Source organism: Equus quagga, chromosome 6 (genome assembly GCF_021613505.1).
Source record: "Equus quagga isolate Etosha38 chromosome 6, UCLA_HA_Equagga_1.0, whole genome shotgun sequence".
Lineage (NCBI taxonomy): Eukaryota > Metazoa > Chordata > Mammalia > Perissodactyla > Equidae > Equus > Equus quagga.
The window spans coordinates 81,749,022-81,775,329 of NC_060272.1; the positions used below are offsets into that span (position 1 = coordinate 81,749,022).

The 26,308-nt window shown below is 35.1% G+C and overlaps 1 protein-coding gene across 1 annotated transcript in view; it reads right to left on the minus strand.

Moving 5' to 3' along the window:
• Positions 1-26,308, minus strand: part of RNF17 (ring finger protein 17) — a 155,194-nt gene that overhangs the window by 72,506 nt on the left and 56,380 nt on the right. The window contains exons 11-19 of the mRNA XM_046665064.1: positions 25,029-25,187; positions 22,607-22,796; positions 21,637-21,805; positions 20,128-20,318; positions 19,077-19,218; positions 9,694-9,847; positions 7,214-7,329; positions 5,900-6,020; positions 3,058-3,178 (exon numbers count right to left, since the gene is read on the minus strand). Coding sequence (XP_046521020.1) covers positions 3,058-3,178; positions 5,900-6,020; positions 7,214-7,329; positions 9,694-9,847; positions 19,077-19,218; positions 20,128-20,318; positions 21,637-21,805; positions 22,607-22,796; positions 25,029-25,187 — 1,363 coding nt within the window. The remainder of the gene's footprint in view (positions 1-3,057; positions 3,179-5,899; positions 6,021-7,213; positions 7,330-9,693; positions 9,848-19,076; positions 19,219-20,127; positions 20,319-21,636; positions 21,806-22,606; positions 22,797-25,028; positions 25,188-26,308) is intronic.

Sequence of the window (26,308 nt, forward strand, 5' to 3'; positions counted from 1 at the left end):
AACGGCAAACAAAAGAAAGCAGGTGTTGCAATACTTATATCAGACAAAGCAGACTTCAAGGTAAGACAGGTAAAGAGAGACAAAGAGGGGCAGTATATAATGATTGAAGGAACATTCCACCAAGAAGACAACACTATAAATATCTATGCACCCAACACAGGAGCACCAAAGTACATAAGGCAATTATTAATAAACCTAAAAGGAGATATTAACAAAGAAAAAATAATTGTAGGGGACCTCAGCACTCCACTCAGATCAATGGATAGATCATCCAAACAAAGAGTCAAAAAGGAAACAGTGGAACTAAATGAAAAGCTAGACCAGATGGACTTAACAGATCTATGCAGAACACTCCATCCAAAAACAGAATACACATTCTTCTCAGGTGCACACAGAATAGTCTCAAGGATAGACCACATGTTGGGAAACAAGGCAAGCCTCAACAAATTTAAGATTGAAATAAGAACAAACATCTGACCACAGTGCTATGAAACTAGAAATTAACTACAAGAAAAAAGCTGAGAAAGGGACAAAAATGTGGAGACTAAACAATATGCTACCGTACAACCAATGGATTATTGAAGAAATTAAAGGAGCGATCAAAAAATATCTGGAGACAAATAAAAATGAAAACATCCCATACCACTCATATAAAGTGGTCCTAAGAGGGAAATTCATTGCAATAAAGGCCCACATTAACAAACAAGAAAAATCCCAAATAAGTAATCTCAAACTACACCTAATTGAATTAGAAAAAAACAACAAAGTCCAAAGTCAGCAGATGGAGGGAAATAATAAAAATCAGAGCAGAAATAAATGCAATAGAAACAAAAAAGACAGTAGAAAGAATCAATGAAACAAAGAGCTGGTTCTTTGAGAAGATAAACAAAACTGACAAGCCCCTAGCCAGACTTACAAAGAAAAAGGAGAGAAAGCTCAGATAAATAAAATTAGAAATGAAAGAGGAGAAATTACAGCGGACACCACAGAAACACAAATGATTATAAGAGAATACTATGAAAAGCTATATGCCAACAAATTGGACAATCTAGAAGAAATGCATAAATTCTTAGACTCTTACAATCTCCCAAAGCTGAATCAAGAAGAAACAGATAGTCTGAATAGATCAATCACAAGTAAAGACATCAAAACAGTAATCAAAAAGATCCTAAAAAACAAATGCCCAGGACCAGATGGCTTCCCTGGGGAATTCTACCAAACATTCAAAGAGGACTTCATACCTATCCATCTCAAACTATTCCAAAAAATTAGGGAAGATAGAACACTCCCTAACACATTTTACGAGGCCAACATCACCCTGATACCAAAGCCTGACAAGGACAACACAAAAAAGGAAAACTACAGGCCAATATCGCTGATGAACACAGATGCAAAAATTCTCAACAAAATATTGGCAACCCGAATACAGCAGTACATCAAAAGGATCATACACCATGATCAAGTGGGATTTATATCAGGAACACAGGGATGGTTCAAAACTTGCAAATCAATCAAGGTTATACACCATATTAAAATGAGGACTAAAAATCACATGATCGTCTCAGTAGAATACTAGTGAACAGAGCAATAAAAACTACTGATACATGCAACAACATGGATGAATCTCAAAAACATTATGCTAAATGAAAAAGCCAGACACAAAAGACAGTATACTACGATTCCATTTCTATGAAGTCGTAGAAAAGTCAAAATTATAGAGACAGAAATTAGATGAGTGTTGCCCAGGGTTGGGTGTGGACGAAGGGGACTGACTACAAAGGTGCATAAGGGAACCTTTTGGGGTAATGGAAATATTCTCTATCTTGACTATGATGATGGTTGTATATGACCACGTGTTTATCAAAACTCATAACTGTGCACCTAAAAAGGGTGAATTTTTATTGTATATGTTATATCTCAATAACCCTAACTTTCATAAAAAATAAAATTCAGTGTAACATATTTAAGCATTTTTTCTCAATCTCTTCCTCTCCCTCACTTAAGACCTCTAGTGGAAAAAGGACAGGCCCTCTCTCTTCTGCTACTAGCTCCTCCAGTGTGAGGGTGGGAAACAGAAGCAAGATCACAGGTTGACCCTGTGATTGCTGGCCTCTGCTGGGTGTCACTGCTTCTCTGGCTTACCCTGACAGGCATTGCATGTGAGTGTTATCAAATATGGGCTTTCTTGAGGGCTATGTATAAGAGTCCTTCAGAAGACCTCCTAGGGGCCACCCCACTGCACAAGTTCCTATTCTGGAAGAATTGCTTTGTCTTGACTCCAAACCCTCCCAGTCCTTCTCACCACCACTCTGCCCTTCTGTTTCTGGGGTCGCCTCAACCACTGGCCTGTTCTGGGTATTAGCACAATGGTTCAAGCCTGGTTCTCTTTCAAAGTATCCACCTGAACCCAGAAAAACTTCACATTTCTCCAAGTGGGAAAGCAGTCTACTCTATCCTGCCATTTCTCTTCCTAATTCTCTTCTCAAATAGGTACAAGAGGCTGCCCGAGCAGATGTTCCACCTAGAAATAAGATGCCAATCTCCTTTTCTTAGAAGTACCATCAGGGGCCAGCCCAGTGGTGTAGCAGGTAAGTTCGCATGTTCTGCTTTGGCGGCCCAGGATTCACCGGTTCCCAGGTGCAGACCTACACACGGTTTATCAAGCCATGCTGTGGCTGGTGTTTCACACATAAAACAGAGGAAGATGGGCACGGCTGTTAGCTCAGGGCCAATCTTCCTCAGCAAAAAGAGGAGGACTGGCAGCGGATGTTAGCTCAGGGCTAATCTCCCTCAAAAGAAAGAAAAGAAGTGCTGTCAGTCTCTAGGAGCAATTTTCAAGGTTTCAGGGTCCCTTCAGGATGGAGGGAAAAGCCGCTCTACTCTTCATTAGACTAACAACTCCAATTATTTTTCCCTCTATTTTTCCTGACTCATGAACAGGGAAAAACCTCCAAGTCTATGACCTAAGCAGATACCCAACAGGAAATGATATGTCAGTTTCCCTTTTGTGAACAAAGCACTACATATGAACTAAAATAAGTTTACAGGTCTACTTACCCTACTTCATAAGATGCTAGGCCCTCTTTGACTAGCTGGTCACTAATACTAGTAGGAGTCATTCCAGGAGCACCAAGAGAATCGAAAAGCTCAACCAACAGCACATTATCTTCCAGAATTTCTGTAAAACCATTAACACTAGTTTGGGGAAAGAAATAAATGTCGCAAAATACATTAAATGAAGCATTTTAAAAACCTGGAAACTTAATTTCTTTCATTTTACACAAAGGAGGTTTCTTGTTGAACAATGTCAAAGGCTCTCTCAAGGGGTAAAATTAGCATTTTGCAGACATAAAAGAACTGCCAATATTATCTGCAGCATACACAAATTAATAAAATTTTCATTTGAGATTACTGTGTGTTCTATAATAAACTGAAAACATTTAAAGCTGTTAGACTGAGAAAAATACAAATTGCTATATATTCACTGAAGAAGCACTCTGTTGTGTTTTTAAACTGTTTTATCAGATTCAGTCAAGTTCCAGAGGACAAAAGAAATGAATGAAAGTTAATTCAGGCCAGTGATTATTTGCAAAGGTCTATAGCTTTAGTTTAAAATAACAAAAATTCAATTTAGAACCCTTAATTAACTGGAATTTTTCCCCATCCCTCTGTTTTTAGGACAAATCATCTAACTTTTAATTTCTTTTAGAAAAGAAACTGGTTACTTGTTTATTGTATCTATTTCTTAAAGTAAACTGGGAGTTAGCTGAGGGTAAAGCTTACATCTCGTGCTTATTTACTTACTATTGTACATAATGGTACATACGGTACACAGAACAGAGAACCTGTTCCATAAGTATCTGAATAAATGACAGAGAACTCTCTTTAGGAAACACACACTTCTACACACTATGATCAGTTTATGCCTATACCTTCTATACAATGGTAGCTGGTGGCTGCTAGTCAGAATGATGATTCCAAACGGAAAGATAAATTATTACCAGCAGTAACATCTTGTATTATCCAGGCATAAGAATACATATTAGGAAGCTTTTTTCAAGAGCTTAAAAATCATTCCTGACTACTTTTCAATCGACCAGATATATTATCTAGAAACAAAAGGCTAAGCAACACTGAGCCTCAACTTGATCTCCTTACTTTCTGTCTCATTTCCACCTCTTTAGTTCTTTGATCTCACACTTCCCATGTATCCAGTTCTTTATTCCAACAGGGCCAACTTTCCTTGCGTTCTGTACCTTTACCATCTTCCCTGCTCTGCTCCTAATTAAAATGTAAATGTCCCTTGCTTTAATAAGGCTCCCACTCTCATTTGTGGTAGTTCACTTCATTATAAATGTCCCAAACTCTCAATCTCATCGTTGGGCAGGTTAATGGGGAAAGATATTTCAGGTCAGGCAGGGCCTTCTGGTACTCCTAAAATCGAATTACCTACGGTAATAACTATGGTACAACTAGCGTTTGGATGTTATTGGAATAACAATTAAGTGAGAAAGGAAAAGGGAGAGTTAATAAAGAAACCCAGAGAATCAGGTCTTGATAGGTTGTCCACAGGAGGGAACATTCAAAGAGGAGCTAAAAACCAACAGAATAAAATACCAAATGGGAAATTGTGAAGCAGAATTATCTAGGTTAAAGCCAGGTCAAAATCAGCAGAGGTTACTCAAGGTCTAAGAGGCCTTTAATTTACTGTTTATACCAGAGAAGTCAGATTTAGAAACTCTGTAGACTAAGGATTCAATTTCTATGATCATATTCCTCTTCAATGGAACTATTTCTTTAAAGCAATTTCTTGCATCAAAGTGAATAAACTATCACAGGTACTCCATCATTTCTAAATTGCATGACCTTGAGCACTTGATCTCCAAGCTTCAGTTTCCCCATTGTAAAGGAAGCTAATAATCTTATAATGGTTGGGTTCATTTAATGGTAGGATAAAAGTGAAAAAATGGATATAGGAAAAATTTTCCTTGAAAGTCCCAGAAATCAACCCTAAGAGAACATGGTCTTGCGTACCCTGCACTAGTACTCATTAAGACCAACATGGACAATGTGGTCATAGCTTTGGAACACATCAAAATCGCAGATAAGTAACAGATTCCCAATCCCGCTATCCAAATCTCTTGGGACCAAACGTGTTTCAAAATTCTTCAAATTCAGAAAAGTTGTATAGAACATACACTGCATATTCTGTAATACACTCAGTGGATTCTGAGGCAGCAGCCCACAAACCCACACTACTATCCCGAAGTGGAATATATGAATATTCACTGTAAAGGACATAAAGACTATATACATATATATATATATCCTGTTAATTCAGATCAGGTTTTGCATTAAACTTTCCATTTTCAGAACCTTTTGGTTACAAAATTGTGGGCTAGTGATCAGCCTGTGTCTTAGACCCAAGCTGTTCCAAAAGTAATTTTTTTCAAACGATGCTGAGAGCCTACAGTTGAATTCACTTAAGTGAAATGAAAAAAAAAAAAATCAAAAACTATTTACCACTTATTTCCCACCTCCCCTCACTTTCCTGCAAAATAAACCTTAGCAACCATCACTCCAAGATTGGGGACAGAGCTCTAGCAAACATGCAAACAGATATAAGAGAAACGAATTCCTAATTTTAGGGCTTTCAAGAGGCCATGCTGAGGGTGACTTGATCTTTAATGGTGATTTTTGCCTCATGTGCTGATTTTAGACTCTAGAGCCTCCAGAATACATTATTCCATTGCACCTAATTCTCAGTAACTGTTCTCTCTCACTATTCTCACTGATAACACATTACATTTATTAGAAGATCTGGCAAATGTTATATCATGTTATTCTTATTTAAAATTACATATGATGACAGCAACAATTAAAAATGGAAACAGCTTACTAATAACTGAACATGTCATAAATTTATCTTGAGTCTTTTCTTCAAACTTTTCTTTAGCTTTTTTTGACCACTGCATTGTCCTTTTACATGGTTCAATATAGGCCAGCTTACATTTAATAGCCTGTGTCAAACAAAATTGCACCATTAAGAAACTAAACTTAATTTCTAGTTATTTTAGAATTAAAGTTTTATGTGCGTACAAAACTAAACGTTGTTTGAATTTACATATTTAGAAAATAAACAAATGTGCAAAGCGATCTATAACAGTACTTTATAAATGCAAATAATAGGAATCAACAGAGTATTTGGTTGAATGAATTACTGCACATTCAGATACCAGAATAATAAACATCCAGTGAAAGAATTACAGATACTTATGATACATTGTTAAATGAGAAAAGTAGACCATATATAGTCTAATCCCATAATTGTTAAAAACAATGCATTAGGGGCCAGCCCTGTGGTGTAGCAGTTAAGTTCAGCGTGCTCTGCTTTGGCAGCCCGGGTTCAGAGATTGAGATGCTGGGCATGGACCTACACCACTCATCAAGCCATGCTGAGGCAGAGACCCACATACAAATAGAGGAAGATTGGCACAGGCGTTAGCTCAGGGTTAATCTTCCTCAAGCAAAAAAAAGAGGAAGATTGGCAACAGATGATAGCTCAGAGCGAATCTTCCTCACCAAAAAAAAAAAAAAGAAAGAAAAACACTGCATTTTAGAACTATATATATAAAAAATATTGAATAAATTGAGTGTTTCCCCTCATTTTGCTCATCAATATTTTAAAGTTTTTCCTATAACATTTTACCCATTTTTAAAATGAAAAATATTGGTTAATAATAATTCAAATACCACAAGAATAAGTGAATTCTTATCTCCAGGGAGCATGATTCCAAGAGAAGGATAAGTTTTTTCACTTATTCTTCCAGACTTCTTCCTCTTGCACATGTTATATGTACTTAAACATAAATAGGATCACAGTAAAAGTACTTCTGTAGTGAGCTTTTTCCACATAATACATCATACTCTTACCACATTATATAGGTATTTCAAAGTAACATATTCAAAGCTGTAGACCAGTAAGTACTTAAAAAGACACAAATCTATATATACATATGTATTTATAATTAATGCTTATTGGCTAATATGTACACATTATTTCTTAAATAGTAACCATAGCAACTCTTTTCTATAGTCCATGTATCAAACATTAATAGTAGTTAAGACAACACTTCTAGGGTAAAATGATTCTAAAAATACTTTCATATTGGTGCTAATATTCTATCTCTATGATTCACAACAAGTTGGTTACCTTCTCTGGGGGATTCAGAAATTCATCCTTTATTTTACGCATTTCTTTAAGTGTTACTTTTGCAGTATTGCCAAAGTCCACATATTTAACTTCAACTTCACGATGTCCAGGCAATCCTTCAAAAATTATAAAATTAGAAACTTGGAAAGAAAAGAGAGAATTATCTAGCAAAATTCAGATTGATCTATAGTCAACTTGATTGGAATACTTTTATGTTCAACATACAAACAATATTTTTTAGACTATAAAAAATATTTCTACTATGTGAACTTCAAAAAAATCAGTCATCATGCATAATTGTTCAGACTTGGTGAACAAGAAACTAACAATTTTTTTTGCTGAGGAAGACTGGCCCTGAGCTAACACCTGTTGCCAATCTTCCTTTATTTTGCATGTGGGACGCCACCACGGCATGGCTTGAGAAGCAATGTGCAGGTCCACACCCAGGAGTCGAACCCACGAACCTTGGGTTGCTGAGCACATGACACCACCAGGCTGGCCCCAAGAAACTAACAATTTTAAGGTATCCAAAGGACAATCAAAATCAGGACAACAAAATAAATGGCTAGCAAATGCTAAATGTTATGGCCTAAAAGTTAAGAATTTGACTTTGAGTTAGACCGACTGGGTTAGGACCCCAGCTCAGTCACTTAAACGCCATGTGATCCTAAGGAAGCTAATTAATATCTCTAAGATATTAACCTGAGCAAGTTACTTTTTCTCTCTAAGCCTCATTATTTCATCTGTAAAATTGGTATACCAAAAGAATCAAATCTCATAAGACATTTTTTGAGAACACTTTGCAAAGCACTGGCACAAAGTAAGCACTTAATAAATGTTTACTGTTAGTGAACACAGGTGATCGAACAAGGAAAAAGATTTAATAATGAAACTAAAGATTCATTCATATAATGATATCTAACTGTAATATTTTTAAAAATTTTATTTTGGGGGATATTGGGAAAAACAAGCAGAGCAGACCCTGTTAATCTAGTTTCTATATTTTAGAGGATACCAAAGAAACCTGTGGAAGGTTCACACCCATGAAAGTTTGAATAAAGACCTATCACAAACTGACCTTTTTATAAATACTCAAAACATAAGGTTGACTTTAGCCTCTCTCAGCACACGTAGGTACAGTGCTACTAAACTTGGTGCCATCACTTTCAAATTTAAAGACTAATACAGTATACATAATTTCAATATGGGAAAGAGCACAGGCATTCTCTGCTCCTTGGTAAAAGCAGAAGCAGGTGGAATAACACTGGTACTCAAGACGACATTTCAAACAACTGAGGCCCTATGGTAGTGGGTATCTGTGGTAACTGAGAAGACATGCGCCACTGTGAGCGTAAGGAAAGAAGGTGAGGGGGCCTCTCCCTGCTTCTACTGGAAGCCTCATGCTAGGAGGACATTCTCAACCGCACCAGTGCCATTAGATTCTTAGCATTCCTCAAGTCTCTGAATGGAGATGCAGTTTTAAATAAAATAAACAAATGGATATAGGATGGAATTTAAAGAACATTTTTACCCAAATTATCAATCATGTATGAGAGCAGAGTCAGGAGACATGGAAGATCTCAAAATTTACCTCCCATTTATTCTTTTTGATCCATCTTAATCAAAAGACACTCCACCAAAATAAGGGAGTAAACCAAAGAGCTACATATGGGATCCCGAAAACAAGAAATCCAATATAGGAGAACAATGAAGTGTATTGTCAGGTGAAATAAATTCCCAGGATAACAAAAGTGTAGTAAGCCTAGAGGAAGAGCAGTCTAATTGGAGCAGAAGAGAGAAGGATGTTTTCACCGTTAAGGAAAAAAAATCCAATTAACATTATCTGAAAAGTCTAATCATGTGGAAAATTGTTTTAAACTATCAAAAAATGTAGCCATAAATTAAAAGAAAATAAAGTGAAAAATTGATGCAATTATTAACTCAGAACTAAACAAAGTATACTTTAGGCTTAGCAGTGAAAATATTTACATAGAATATGGATTTAACTAAAAATTGAGATACAACTATGAGGGGGATAAGGAGGGGTGAAAAGAGTTATAAAAGACCTAAAATTGTTATCTAACATAATAAAAATAGATAATATCTAAGAATTAACAAAGTATTACATATTATTTAGAAGAAATAACATGGGTAAATAACAAAAGAAATAGATGAAAAAATTAAAAGCATTTGCCTTTTAGGAGAAGAATGGAGTGTGTGTAAGTTGTTAAGCATTATTTAGCTTTTTAAATAAGGTAGACAAAGCAAAAAAAAAATGGTTAAGTCCTAGTCAAATCAAACAAAATCTAAGGAGCTAGAGATTCATCTCCCAACATTACCACTAGTTTTCTCAAGACAGATGACAGAGCAAAATAGTAAGATCAAATAATGTCACTTCCATGATTTAATGTGTATGAACTCAAATGGTATCAGGTTTTAGGCATTATATTTCCCTATAGAAATAGCATGCAATTTCCTACCAATGACTTTCGCTCGGTACCAAACTCCATCTTCAAATTTAGCTACACAGGCTTGATCTTGAACTGGACAGAGGATTTCCAGATTTTCCCCATCTTCACTTTTATAGAATTCCTCGATTGTCTTTAATAGAATCAAAAAATCCAGGCTCTCTATCTAAGAAATAAAGGGATTAAAGCACTGTAGTTTCACAGAAACTTAAAATTTAAATGTTGTATTACAGGCACTGCTCATAAAATTATGAAATGTTAGAATTTGAAGTAGACAGAAACAAATTATGTAATGTATATCTGAAAATATTTCATTACAGTAGTATATAAAGTTAGCATATATAGACATAAAATTTTTTAAAATCACACTCTTCCAGATATCTTAAGTGTATATCCTCCTAGATCTTTTTCTATTCACATACTTTCCAAACTTCTGTTTGTATAAAAAGTGAGACCATATCATAAGTATAAATTGATAACCTGCATTTTTCTATCAAATTCTCACCTTTTCTATTTCAGTTAAGTGTTCCCACTAAGTACTTCTAGATTGTATTTAGATTTCCCTAACTGACGAAAATCAGTTTCCAATCCAAGACTACACATTATATCTGGTTATCTTAATAAGGCTTTATTAACTAGCGTAGTGTTCCTTTGTTTTTAATGATGATATCTCGCTGAAAAGAGTTTGCTATTTTTCTGCAGAATGCTCCATCTTCTGGATTTATATGGTTATGCCCTCATGCTGTTATTTGCCTTTTTCCTTCAATGAGTAGGGTGTATCCCCTGAATTTCCCAAAAGTTGAAAGTTATATCTACAGGTTTGATGGTTTCAAGCCAAACCTTTTTGGCTAGAATACATCATAGTACACACAGGTTGCAACACATCAAAAGACATAATATTACTGACTCACTATTAATCTGCTAAGACTCACCTATGGATTGGAGTGATGATTCTGATCTCTCCATTGTATAGCCATGTTTTCCCCTTGTGGCTACCAGGTAACTCATGTAGGGCAATTCTGGCATTATATGAATATCCAGTTTTCCTATCAACCATCTATCTAATGGTTTTCAAGTGAATTGATAAGTCTTCTTTAAGTCAATAATTTCAGTAGGGGTTGTTTAACGACTGTGTTATTGAATAAAATAGAGCTTTCTCTTATTAAATTTACTTTAAAGCATAGTTCCTAAAGTGACCTTATTTGGAGATATCTTTACAGAGACAATCAAGTTAAAATGGGGTCGCTATGGCAGGCCTTAATCCAATATGATTGGTGTTCTTATTAAAAGGGGTAGATTTGGGCACAGAAACAAACACGAGAGAATGCATGGGAAGATGAAGGCAGAGACTGGGGTGAGGTGGAAGCCATGGAACACCAAAAATTTCCTGCTAACCACCAGAAGCTAGGAGAAAGGCATGAAATAGATTCTTGCTCACATCCCTCAGGAGGAACCCACCCTACTGACAACTTGATCTCATACTTTTAGACTCCAGAACTGTGACACGATAAATTTACGTTGTCTAAGCCATTTGTGGAACTATGTTATGACAGCCATAGGAAATGAATACAGATTTTGGTACTGGAAAGTACAGTGTTGCTTTAAAAAAATACCTAAAAGGTGGCAGTAGCTTTGGAATTGGGTAATGGGTAGAGGAGAAAGAGTTATGAGGTGCTTGAATAAAAAAGTACAGATTGCCTTGAAAAGACTGTTGGTAGAAATATGAATGTTAAAGGTACTTTGGGTGATATCTCAGAAATGAGGAACATGTTATTGGAAACTGGAGGAAAAGGCAATCCTTGGTATAAAGTGGTAGAGAACTTAGCTGAATTGTATTCTGTTGGATGGTAAGTAGAACTTGAATATTTTGCTGAAGAAATCTCTAAGCCTGGTTTCTCCTTGCTGCTGATAATAAAAGGTGAGAGGACAGACATAAATTGAAGGAGGAACTGTTAACCATTAAGGTCAGAACTTGAAGATTTAGAAAATCCTAGCCTATCCATATTGCAAAAAATGAGAAAGCGTGCTCTGGAGAGAACACCAAGGGTGTGGCTGGATACTGTTTGCTCAAGACATTATGGGTGTGTGACTGGTGACTCCAATCAATCAATTCAGCAGAAACACCGCAAACTTGAAGTAAAGGGGACAGTGATGAGAAGAAATGAAGGAAGACGTGGGACTTTTGGGATTCTACAGGCAGGAAGTCAGCTGATAAAGGTATGTGCTCATGAACATGTGTTATCTTCCAAGAAAAAGAAAGAATGACCCTGAAGGTGGCTGAGAGGCTGGCTTGTCCACCACTGCTACCACTGGCTCAAAGGGCACAGGCGTGCAGGTAGGGCTGTCTCCTCCTCTGTTCCAGGGACAGGGCTTCCTCCTGGGTTCCAGAGGGTGAGGCTGCTGCTAGGGCTGAGGGGGCACGACCACCACCCAAGTAGGACTGGAGGACAGGGCATCCAGCTAACAAGAACTATCCTCAAGTCATAAGAATCGAATAGAATTTGCCCTGCTAAGTTTTGGACTTGTCCGGTCTCACAGATTCAGAGATAGAGAGGAATTTTATCCTAGCTTGAGTGATACTCGATTCTTACCTACACCTAATTTAGATGATGAAATCTGGGACTCTGAGTTGGTGATATTTATACGCGATTTTGGACTTAAGAGTTGATGCTGGAATGATTAAGACTTTTTGGAATGTTGGAATGGGGTGAATGTATTTTGCATGTGGAAGGAAATGAATTTTTAATAGAGCAGGGGGTGGACTATTAAGGGTTGAATTGTGTCCTCCCCCCAAAAATGTTAGAATTCTAACATCCCAGTATCTCAGAATGTAATCTTATTTGGAGATAGAATTTTACAGTTTATCAAGCTAAAATAAGGTCTTAGGTGGGACCTAATTCAATATGACTGGTGTTTTTACTAAAAAATTAAAAATTACAGATCCAGCAAAACTGTCCTTCAAAATCAAGGCATTCACACATAAACAAAAGGTGAGGGAGTTCACTAGCACTAGACCTGCTCTATAAGAAATGCTAAAGGGAGTCCTTCGGGTGGAAATGAAGAGATGCTAGAGTATGACACATGAAGATATAAAGATTTGTGGTTAAGGTAAATGCATGGACAAATACGAAAGCAAGTATAATTTTAATTTTGATTTGTAGCTCCACTTTTATTTTCTACAAGATTTAAAAGACAAATGCATTATAATATTATAAATCTATGTTATTGAGCACACAATATATAAAGATTAATTTGTGAGATTGTTAATATAAAAGGGGAATGGAGCTGCACAGGAGTAGGGTTTTGTGCAATTAAAGTTATCAATTCATGTTAGACTGTTACAACTTTAGGATATTATACGTAATCCCTATGGTAATGATAAAAAAAAACTACAGACATGAAAAACAGGAAATAAGAAGGGAATCAAAACAAGAAACTGTACTATCTGCATACCCATGTTCACTGTAGCATTATTCACAATAGCCAAGAGGTGGACGCAAAACAGATATTCATCAGTGGATGAATGGATTAATAAAATGCGGTCTGTACACACCATGGAGTATTAGTCAGCCTTAAAGAAGGAAATCCTGTTACAGGCTACAGCATGGATGAACCTCGAGGGCATTATGCTAAGTGAAATAAACTGGCCACAAAAAACCAAATTCTATATAAATCAACTTATATAAATAGTCAAATTCAAAGAAAAAGAAAATAGAATTATGGTTGTCAGTGGTTGGGGGTAAGGGAAAACGGAGAGCTGTTGTTCAAGGGGTATAGAGTTTCAGTTTTGCAAGACGAAAAAATTCTAGAGATCTATTGCACCACAATGTGAATATAGTTAGCACTACTGAACTGTACATTTACAAATGGTTAAGATGGCAAATTTTACGTTTTTTATGACAACTGTTTAAAAAGTTGAAAAAAAATGACATTACAGAAAATCAAATAAACACCAAATAGAGCAGAAATGGAGGAAATGAGAGACAAAATAGCTATAAGACATACAGAAAACAAATAGCAAAATGGCAGAAGCCCTTCCTATCAGTAATTACTTTAAGTGGATTAAACTCTCCAATTAAAAGGCAAAGATTAGCAAACAGATTTCTAAAAAAGGACCCAACTATTTTCTGTCTACAAGATACTCACTTTAGATCTAAAGACATACACAGGTTGAAAGAGAAAGGATGGAAAAGGTATTCCATGCAAGAAGTAACCATAAGAGAGCTGAGGTGGCTGTGCTATTGTCAAACAAAATAGACTTTAAGTCATATAATATTACAAGAGACAAGGAATGATATTATATATTGATAAAAGGTCAATTCACCAATAAGGATATAACAATCATAAATACATATGCACTAAACATCAGAGCCCCAAAATATATGACACAAACAATGCCAGAACTGAAGAAAGACAGTTCTACAATAACAGTAGGAGAATCCAATGCTCCATTTTCAATAATAGATAAAACTACAAAGAATATCAAGAAGGAAATAGATTACTTGAACAACACTATAAACCAGTTAGACATAACAAACACACACAGACACTCCAGACAACAGCAGGATATTCATTTTTTCTCAAGTGCACATGGAACATTCTCAGGATAGACCATATGTTAGGCCACAAAACAAGTCTTAACCAATTTTAAACAGTGAAATCATACAAAGTATCTTTCCCGATCACAATGGAATGAAACCAGAAATTAACAGGAAAAAAACCCTGGAAAATTCACAAATATGTGGAAATTAAACAACATACTCTTAAATAACCAAAGAGTCAAAAAAGAATCACAGGAGAAATCAGAAAATACCTTGAGACAAAAAAAAAAAAAAAAGAAAACATGGCATACCAAACCTTGAGATGCAGCAAAAGCAGCAAGAGGGAACTTTATATTGTAAATGCATACAGTAAAAAAAAAGATCACAACCAACCTAACTATAAAACAGCAAAGAAGGAAAAAAATAAACAGAAGGAAGAAAATAAAGATTAGAGCATTGATATAAACAAAATAGAGAATAGAGAAACAACAGGAAAAATCAACAAAACCAAAAGTTGGTTTTTGAAAAGATCAACAAAACTGATAAAACTTTGACCAGATTTACCAAGAAAAAAGAGAGAGAAGACTCATACTACTAAAATCAGAAAGAAAGTAGACACATTACTTTCAATTTTAAGAAATAAAAACAATTATAAGAGTCTACCATGACTAGAAACACAAACCTACCAAGACTAAATCATGAAGAAATAGAAAATCTGAGCAGATTTATACCTAGTAAGGAGATTGAATCAGTAATCAAAACCTCCCAATAAAGAAAAACCTTGGACCAGATGGCTTCACTGATGAATTCTATGACACATTTAAAGAATTAACACCAATCCTTCTTGATCTCTTCCAAAAAACTGAAGAGGGAGAAACTCATCCTAGCTCATTCTAACAGGCCAACATTATCTGATATGAAAGCCATATGTGAAGACACTGTAAGAAAAGAAACCTACAGACCAATATCCCTTATGAACACTGATGCAAAAATCTTCAACATAATACTAACAAACCAAATTCAGCAGCATATTAAAAGGATTATATATCATAATCTAGGGGGCAATTATTCCTGGAATGCAATAATGGTTCAAAATACAAAAAAAAATTAATTCAATATACCACATTAACAGAGTGAAGGAAAAATAAAAACTATGATCATCTCAATTGATGTGGAAAAAGTATTTGACAAAACTGAACACCTTTTCATGATAAAAAACACTCAATAAACTAGGAAATGAGGGAAATTTCCTCAACATGATAAAAGCCATATGTGAAAAACTCAGATAACACTATATTCAATGGTAAAAGACAAATGCTCTTCCCCCCAGACAGAACAAGATGAGGATGCCTGCTTCTTCCAGTTGTATTCAACACAATATTGGAACTCATAGCCAGAGCTGACAGGCAAGAAAAAGAGACAAAAGGCATTCCACTTGGAAAAAAAGTAGTAAAATGATCTCTATCTGCAGATGACATGATTTTATATGCAGAAAATCCTAAAGATTCTACACACACATACACAAACTTGTTAAAACTAATAAGTAAATTCAGCAAAGTTGCAGGACACAAAATCAAGACATAAAAATAATTTATTTCTACACAGCAGTAATGAGCAATCTGGAGAAGAAATCAAAAAAACAATTCCTTCTTCAATAGAATCAAAAAGAAGAACAAACTTAGGAATAAAGTTAACCAAGGAGGCAACAGAATTGTACACTACACAGCACTACTGAAAGAAATTAAAGACCAAAAAAAAAATGAAAAGATGTCTCACGTTCACAGACTGGAAGACTTTAATAGTGTTAAGATGTCAATACTACCCAAAGAAATTTATAATTCAAAGCTATCACTATCAAAATCCCAATGATGTTTCACACAGAATAGAAAAACCCATCCTAAAAGTGATATAGAATCTCAAGGGACCCCAAATTACCAAAACAATCTTGAAAAAGAAGAGCAAAGTTGGAGGGATCACACACCCTGATTTCAAAACTTGCTACAAAATTACAGCAATCAAAACAGTGTGCTACTGGCATACGGAAAGACAGATAGACCAATGGAATAAAACAGAGAGCCCAGAAATAAACCTTCACATATATGTTCAACTAAATTTTGACAAACATGCCAAGACCATTCAATGGAGAACAGACCATCTTTTCAACAAATGGCACTGGGAAAACTGGATACCCGAATGGGGAAGAATGAAGTTGGACTCTTCTCTTACACCATATACAAAAATTAACTCAAATTGAATCAAAGATTTAAATGTACGAGCTAAATTATAAAACTCTTAGAAGAAAACATAGGAGAAAACCTTCATGATGTTAGATTTGACAATGATTTCTTGGCTATGACACCAAAAGCACAGGCAACAAAAGAGAAAAAGATAAATTGGACTTCATAAAATTAACAACTTCTGTGGATCAAAAGATGCTATCAAAAAAAGTGAAAATGCAACCCACAGAATGGGATAAAATATCTGAAAATGATACATCTGATAAAGAATTAATATCCATAATGTATAAAAAACTCCTACAACCCAACAACAAATAGTCAATCCAGTTTAAAAATGGACAAAGGACTAGAATAGATATTTCTCCAGAGAAAATATACAAATGGCCAATAAGCACATGAAAAGATGTGCTCAACAATACTAGCCATTGGGGAAATGCAAATCAAGCCCAAATGAGATACTACTTCACACCCTTACAATGGCTATTATTTAAAAAAACAAAAATAACAAGTGTTGGTGAGGATTTGGAGAAATTAGAACTCTTACGAATCGTTAATGTGAATGTAAAATGGTGTAGCTCCCATGGAAAACAGTTTGACAGTTCTTTGAAAAGCTAAACAGAATTAAAATAAAATCCAGCAATTCCGATCTTAGGTATATACCCAAAGGAACTGAAAGCAAAGACCCAAACAGAATCTTGCACACCCATGTTCACAGCAGCATTATTCACAACAGCAGAAAGGCTGAAACAATCCAAATGTCCATTAAGAGATGAATGGATAAACAAATTGCAGTAGATACATACCATGAAAACGAACTAAATTTTGACACATGCTACAACATGTAAATATTACGCTGAGTGAAATAAGGCAGATGCAAAAGGAAAAATGTTGCATGTTTCCACTTAGGAGGTACCTAGAGCAGTCAAATTCATCAACAAAGACAGAAGAACAGAGGTTATCAGAAGCTGGTGGGAGGGAAAAGAGGGTGTTATTGTTTAATGGGTACAGAGCTTTGTTTAGGATGATGAAAAAGTTCTGGAGATGGATAGTGGTGATGGTTGTACAACTATATGAATGTACTTAAAGGCAGTGAACTGTACACTTAATGGTTAAAATGGTAAATTCTATGTCATATATGTTTTACCTCAATTTAAATAAAAGACACAGTAAAAAAAAATTCAACAGAAGAATACATTCAAGGCTTAACTTAAGTGTCAAACAGCAGACTTCAACTCATCTGGGGAGCCTGCATAGTGTGGTGCAGTGCTTCAGATGACAGGCTCTGAATGATGCTGCACTACCCAGTTCAATCCTGGCTCAATCCTTTTATAGCTGCGTAGCCTCAAGCAAGTTGCTTCATCCCTTTGGTACACGCAGCCTCAAGCAAGTTGCTTCATCCCCTTGGTACAAGTCTCCACATCTCAATGAAGATAACAGTATCTTTCTCACAGATTGTCGTGAAGATTAATGAGTTAATTCTCACAAAGCATTATGGCCTTTAAAATGAGTTAATTCATAAAAAGCACTGATGCAAAGAGATCAATAAGGATGAACTCTTACTGTTAGTAGCTACCTGAACAAACCCATCAGTCATACATTCAAAATTTAATATGAAAAAATGTCTTTAAATCCATTTTGGTGTTCAATACAGAAAATTACCAAGTAATAATCAGTACATTCTCAGATATACATGATCAGAAACAGGTTTTTATCATTTTATTTTGATTTGTCAGCTCTATGTGCTTTCCTAGTCTGTAGATTTCAGAAGGTTGCAAGAAACACTTATATGTTGGGTATCCTTCATTGTCTTTTCCCTCTATATTTTACTAACTTGCATGATGAAGAGTTCCTTCAATTTACTATGAATCACATGAAGTTCTTGTTTAAAATTCAAGCCACTATGGAAAACAGTACGGACATTTCTCAAAAAATTAAAAACAGAAATATCATATGACCCACCTATCCCACTACTGGGTATTTATCCAAAGAACTGGAAATCAACAATTCAAAGAGAATTATGCACCCCTATGTTCCTTGCAGCATTATGCACAATAGCCAAGTGCCCATCAACTGATGAATGGATAAAGAAGATGTGGTGTATATACACAATAGAACACTACTCAGCCATAACAAAACACAAAATCGTCCCATTTGCAACAACATGGATGAACTTTGAGGGTATTATGTTAAATGAAATAAGCCACACAGAGAGAGATAAGCACCACATGATTTCACTCATATGTGGAAGATAAACACATCGATAAAGAGAACAGATTAATGGTTACCAGAGGGGAAGGGGGTTGGGGGATGGGCGAAAGGGGTAAAGGGGCATATATATATGGTGATGGATAAAAATTAGACTATTGGTTGTGAGTTCAATGCAGTCTATACAGAAACTGATAAATAATAATGTACACTCAAAATTTCACAATGTTATAAACCATTATGACCTCAATAAAACAACTGAAAAAAAGTTGCAGTTATTAAGAAACAAATTTATAGAAGATTGAGAGTGGTTTGTTTGCTCTAAGATTCATACTGGCCACTCATTTCTATTATACATTTCCACTTAAAATTTGAAAAAATATTTTGTCTCAGAGGAACACTATGTACTTACCAACTGAAGATAGAAATCAGTAGGACTATTTATATGACAAACCATAACTGAAACATCTGTCCTTTCTTTAGGCAAAATTGGTGGATGATAGTTTAAAGTCATATTTTTTTCAGAGTGACTTCTTGGTGATTGTGACCTAAACCTAATTAAAAGTATAATTAAAAGCATAAGCAAAAGCCATTTTCCTAAAGTCTCTCTTCTCTCAGTGACTTGATCTGAAGAAAGGATTTGTACATACATTTATCTACCAAGAGTACTCCCTTCCAATTTCTCTCTTCAAACTTGTAACATTTCTTGGTATTGCCTCTAATTATCAAACCAGGTTAAATAAGACATCAAGTCTCAAAACTCAATAATTAACCTTCAAATCGGTGTTAGGACATTTTCAAGCTGGACCTGTATGTCCTGCTCAGATTCAGAGTTCTTACTCTTTTGGTTGAATTAATAATCACAGTCTAGAAGAGCACTCAGTAAGGCCAGCTGAGGGGTCTCTGTGGCTCGTTGCAGCTCCAAGACCCTACTTTTATTTATCCAGAATGGAACCTAGTTGGGTCACTTCTAGAGTCATGTAATCCTCAAAACAGAATGTTAGTATCCTTCACTATCTCTATGGTTCCTTAGTCATCTTACTTCGCTCACCAGAGACGAGCGAGGAAAGAAACTTTAAGCAGCTATTCTAGATTCATACATGAAATACACAGTGGTGATCATGAATTTATTCCAAAGGTTAGAAAATTTAAGTCAGGAACTGTTAAACTATAATTCTTGAAATCCTAGTGGAACTGCTTATGAAGTTATCTAGAATCTAAAAATGTTCAGTATCTACAAATAGTTTCTATTTTGAGCTAATTTCTCTATTTCCTTAAATCAAATGACCTGAATGCAGTTTTCACAGACAACCGTACCTAGAAAACTCTCTGATAGCAGCATTTTTAACCTCTTACAATACACTGACATTCACTTTAGGGCCTGTAGTTTTTAAAGGTAAAATCTGCTATCCCAATTTATAGCTATAATTTCAAAAAGTATTTAAGTTCTAGTAGTTACCAACCTTGCCAGTTCCATAAAAACTAAAGCATCTCTAAGAGACACAGGCATGTCACTGCTTATTTTATTTGTTGGTGGTTTCTGCAGATCTACAATAAGCACGCCATCTTCTTCTCTGAACACTTTCATTAAAACAGCCTTGTTATTTACCATTTTCAAAAACTCTACTTTAGCTTCTTCTCCCCAGCCTTCATTCTGTGGAAGAAGTAAAATTCCAATGTACTTAGTAACTATATTTAGCTCTAATGGTACAATGCTCTAGATTTAGCTTTAAAATCAACCAAAGGCTGCAAATTTGAGCAAAGGCACTGCACCAAACATAGATATTAGAAGCAGGGGGGACCACATACCCAAGGACAGTCTTTACATATGCACAATGTATGGATCATACTCTGATTGTATAAACACAGTCTCAAGGGGGCCATAAGCTGCTGTACTTTAGGATTTAGTTTTGCTTCTGAATATTAATATGAGATTATAAATAAAGATTTTAAAACAAAATAAGTATTATATATGAATTTTCCACTTGAAAATTCAAAGGTCATTTTGAAAGCATAATGGAAGTCATGTAATACAATCAAGATATTTATTATCATCAGTTAACTTAGTTTCTATTACTAGTAATATACGAGGTATATGCTTAAACAACAAAGAAAAATATTTACCCATTGAAAAAAATTTTTTAAGTTCATCTTTGAACCTTTAAGTACCCATACCCAAAGTAAATTTCAAGGGTCAAAATTATACATTCCTTAAAAAACAAAAAATAATAAAACATCTTTATAAAGATTTTATGAATATAAAAGCAAAGCCTACTCAGAATAGAAAATGCAAAAAAAGTATAAAAGACAAAATTTAAAAAACCAGCTTCACCATTTTGAGGAAAATACCAGTGCCAATATTTTAATGTGTTTCCTTTCACTTTTTTATTCACTTATTCATTCTTTCAAATATTTGTTGAATGCCTACTATGTGCTAGGTGATGTGCTAAGTGCTGGGAATACAATGATAAGCAAAGACACTGACTCCTGCTTTCACAGACTTCATGATAATATAACTGCTTAACATATATTCTTACATACAATTCTTGTCTCCTAGGAGCTCTTGAACTTGCTGGGGAATGATATTCATAAATAATACAAAGTAGAATGCAATATGGGCAATAAACAATGAACAAAGTACCATGGAAATACTGAAGAAATGTATAGAAACACAGGCCACACCATATTTTAAGTTTATTTTTCTCTCCCTATTTGACTCCAAAATTTAGTGGTTTACTTGGATATTTCACCCATCGTTATGTGCATATATGCTTATTCAACTTAATTTCCCATTATGAATGTTTCCAATTGTTGAAAGTAAAGTTCATTTCCTTTTTTATTGGCACCAATAGTTTATTATGCAAAATACACTTACCAAGAGAACTGGTTCCTTGAACCTATACTCAGCAATCTGATCTGCAACACATAGCTAAAATTGGAATATTTAGCCCCCAAAGAAGAGTCTCACTTACTGAAGTCTGTGGAACAATGTCTTTCAATGAGCATGGCTGTGCTAATGGCTGGATGTCTTTCAGCAGCTCTTCAACATACGGTTCAGATTTCCTCAGAACCAGACATAAGTCATTTAGTACTATATGCTGCTCAGCAATGTGTTCTGCTCTCACATGGGTATCACCAACTCTAGGAGGAATTCAAGTAATGTTTATTGAAAATGCTGCTTTAAACCCAAACTTGCTTTTCCCCATAAAAGGTATGAATTTCTGAAAGTACTCTCAAGTTAAATCTTCTAGAAAGTTATATTCTAATTCATACTATCTTATGAAATAGATTTAATCTAGCTTTTATAAGTACATTGTTTCTACCTATAAAATTAAATGTCAACTGCCTTTATCTGAATTGTCTTTCATATACCAATTCAGTTTAAAATTAAAGGGCATAATGACACCCCAAATAAAAATTTATTTACTTATATAAGCTATGACCATTAAATACAGTGACCATACTATAGTTAATACTGGTCCTTACTACAGAAATATTTGCAGTTTTATTTTCCCAGAAGACTGAGGGAAATATTGTGAATACCCTGAGTGAGTTAGATGCTACGCCACTTTAATAAACTATAAAAATCTTTTACTCAACACCCTGCAGCTAACTGTAACACTTTACTTAAAAGAACGATTTTTGCACTTTGAGCTATCATTCCCTGCTTTGAAGTAACACAGAAGGCACTTAAGTTTGGATACATCAAAAAGCTCCTTGTTCAGGCTCCCCATCTAGTAACACTGATAAATGATAATACTTTACTAATTTAACAATTAGACAAATTATAAAGCAAAATAAAAAGTGTATGCCTTGGAAGTGAAGAATGACAAATTACTCCTCTCTACTCCTTCCCAATTTCCTTTATTCTTTACTATTCCCCTCAAATCACAAATGTTTCTAAGCAGACCAGGAACAGAAAATAACTATAAAATATCATACCCTGCAACAATTAGAACTTCAGAATTTCCAAAATCTACCATGAATATTTGTATTAGTGCAACTTCACGGACTGAGAATTTGGTTGGACTACAAAGTTTTCTAATATTTTCACTTTCTATTGGAATTAATTCAGTGATAGTTCCTCGACACCACATTCCATTTTCAACACTGTTGACAAATATTCTTGCACCTAAATGAGGGAGACAAATCATTAATATTTATGGAGAAAAATTCCTAATAAGCTCTAATTTATGAACACATACATTAGCTCCATGCTAAGAAGTCTTAATTCATTTATTTACTGATGATATAGTACTGTGTCAAGTGCTACGAGAAGGATAAAGATAATATATTATGATAGTTTCTGTCATACAGAAACTTAAGAGCTACATGGGGAGGTGAAAACAAAGAATACTTAAGTTACTCATCGCGAATCTATGTTTTATGAACTATAATAAAGATGAATGAGACCGTCCTGCCGTCAAAAATCTCAAAAAAGGAAAAGAGACAGGCAAATAAATGACTATAACACACTGTACTTAGAACAATAAAGACCTTCTATCCTGGTGCACGTACACATACACACGTACAGATATACATACAGTGAAATTTGTAAAATACTTTGGCATAAAAGAAACAATTACCTTCTCTTGGTAATGGGAGTGAGAGTAAACGAACAATGAAAGGCAGAATGTGAAATGCCAAAATTAAGAAATTAATACACAGTGGAGTTCAGAGAAGGGGAAGATGAACCAAGGACCCAGCTGCAGAGGAAGATGATATGGAAGGATCAGATGAATTACAAATTAATAACCAGGAAAAAAAGATTAAGGAAGAAAGAGGCCTGAATTTGAATGCCTACTATAAACTTGGCAATGTTCTCAGACTTTTATGTTTGAATTCACCTACTCCCCATAACAACCCTACGGTGATGGTGCTTCCATCACATAGGTGCTAGGCAAAGAGGATGAAAATCTAGCCTGGGCCATATGGCTACTTAGAAGAGGTAGCAGAAGAATCCAGGTAGTCTTAAGAGCCAACCCTCTTAACAACCCAGCCACGCATCCGAGATAGATTTGGCAAGACTTGATCACTGATTATACACAGAGGGATACAGTATAATCACCTCTGTATACGCTAATAAAAACAGGATAGCTGAGAGGTACATCAGGGCAGCCTTTTAATTTTAAGTTCTATCAAACATTTGTTTGGCCTTCAGACTGTCATCAACCCTTCTCTTACGCTGATATACCACATAACCAATATTCTTAAACTAGATGCTTTTAAACCATTCTGTTTTGCACTGATAAGAGAAAAGCTTGTTGAAGCCATTTGTTGTTCTTTATAATGAAGAACACAGGTAGGAAAAGGGAACAAGAGGATACTCTGCTCAAGTATCATATCACATTTCTTCCCTTATCACTAATTTCTCAAAATAAAAATGAGTATTTAAATCAGGTATATTTACCTTGAAATAATAATTATCTTTGACAACTTAAAACAAAGGATGACGTTTTGGTTTTCTCAGAACATTTTCTGAATCTAAACTGAGCTCTTCTAGGTATTAAATTTTGAAGAATTATTTGCAGCCACAAAAATTAAGCTTAATATTATCTTTCTCTCCTCCTAGATACTCATAATTTAAACATTATTTTTTAACTTTTAAAATTATTATTCATTTTCAGAAGTACACGATGTCCTAGTCTTCTGATATTCTGAAAAGCTATACAGATGAGCTGAGAGTTAATCACACTTTTAAAGAACTACTACATAAGGCTAAACAGATGATACTTTTTGGTATTAGTTATATGTCGGCATTGATTGCTATTAACAGAATGAGAAAAATGCTCTATAAATCAAACAAATCATAGCTTCATCTTATTACACAGTATAATCAAATTTAGTCAACAGTGTTATAAAGAAAATATTTGTAATGAAAGCCTAAATTATGGCAAATTACACATACTCTTAGAATTAAGATGGACTGATTAAGTTTACTGATTACCCTCCATGTGGCCCTAGTAAACGGATGCCACCGTCCTCCTGCATCTCAGTTAAGTGTGCAATGACATCCTCAACATTCACATGTGGACAGCAAGGACTGTATCACACTATGAGGAATCAACTTAGAGGAACACTTTCCCCTGGAGACTAGGGAGCAAACTACATAACCTGTCACAGGTCTTGTAATTTAAATAATAACTCGTCTTACTCCACAATGGAGCTTTTGTGTATATCTCACTCAGTGACCAATTTTAATGTTTAGCCAAGTTAACTAAATAAAATTTAACTTATGTTGAATAATTCCAAAACTTTTATGCTTGGTTTACAAATATGTAATATAAAAAGTCTGTATGGTTTGGCCAAATATTACAATATTTAAATAGACTTCATATTTTAACTTGGAGTAATCTTTCATTACCTAGCTCCAAAATGTCAGAAGGATCAAGCTGTAAACTCTTACTGCAAAACTGATTCACCTCCTTTTCCAGTACCGTTGCATCTTTTATTTGTGAATACTTCCGAATGTAGAAGTGGCAAGGATGTATTACATGGCTTACAAAAACCAGCTCTGGAGAGCCTGGATAAGAATATTTCAACCACATAAACCATAAGTTAGAAAAGAATTCACAGAAACTGAATGCAATATCCTCTAAAAGAGTAAGTAAGTGTCTCATGGCATGCAAACTCTAGAATACTTAGGCCCCACAAGAGTCCAAACCCCAAACAATAACTAGACTGGATAAAACAAATAGATCCCACTTTCAACAATGATTTCTTTAGCAACCTGAACTGCAAATATCTTATTTTACTTGCAAAATATGTTAAATAAGTAATACTGCAATTCATGCGGTAGTTAGGTCCTAAAGTCAGAGTATATGCTACAACTCTACTGTATTACAACAACACCCAAATCCCCTTATCAGGTTAGAGAGGTGTGAAAATATGTCTGGGCAAAGCCAACATATCAAGCAGCATTTAGGGGAAGATGTGTGTGTTTTGGTGGAGGGAGGGGTGGGGTAGAGTATAAGACAGTGAGAAATATTTTGTATATAATAGTAAATAAGCCAAGGGTTTCTATTGATATGAAAAGATCCCCAGAATATAATGTTAAGAAAGGAATTAAAAGAACAGAACAGCATGTATGGTTTGCTATGTTTTGTGCAAAAAAACAACAAAATAAGAGTTAGAAAAATAATTCAGGTGTATTTGTTTGTATATGCATAAGGAAACTCTGGAAGGGTGGGAGAGAATGGATGGAACAGCTTAGGGGAAAAGTTTCACAGGGTATTTTAATATATATATTTAATTTTGAACAATGTAGGTGTTTTATCTAATAAAAATGTTTAAAACACAAAGACTAGGAGGTGGGCCAGCCCCATGGCCTAGTGGTTAAGTTCAGCATGCTCCACTTCGGCGGCCCAGGTTTGGTTCCTGAGTGTGGACCTACACCACTTGTCGGTGGCCATACTGTGGCAGTGACCCACATACAAAATAGAGGAAGACTGGCACAGATGTTAGTTCAGGGCCAATCTTCCTCAGCAAAAAAAACCCCACAAAAAAGAAAACAAAGACTAAGAGGAGTGGAATTGGAGATCTCCAAGTATAGATAAATAAAAATTGAACAAATGAATCATTTTAACTATTCAAAATAGATCACAAAGAATAATGCTCATATTGAGGATGGGGTAAAAAGATAAG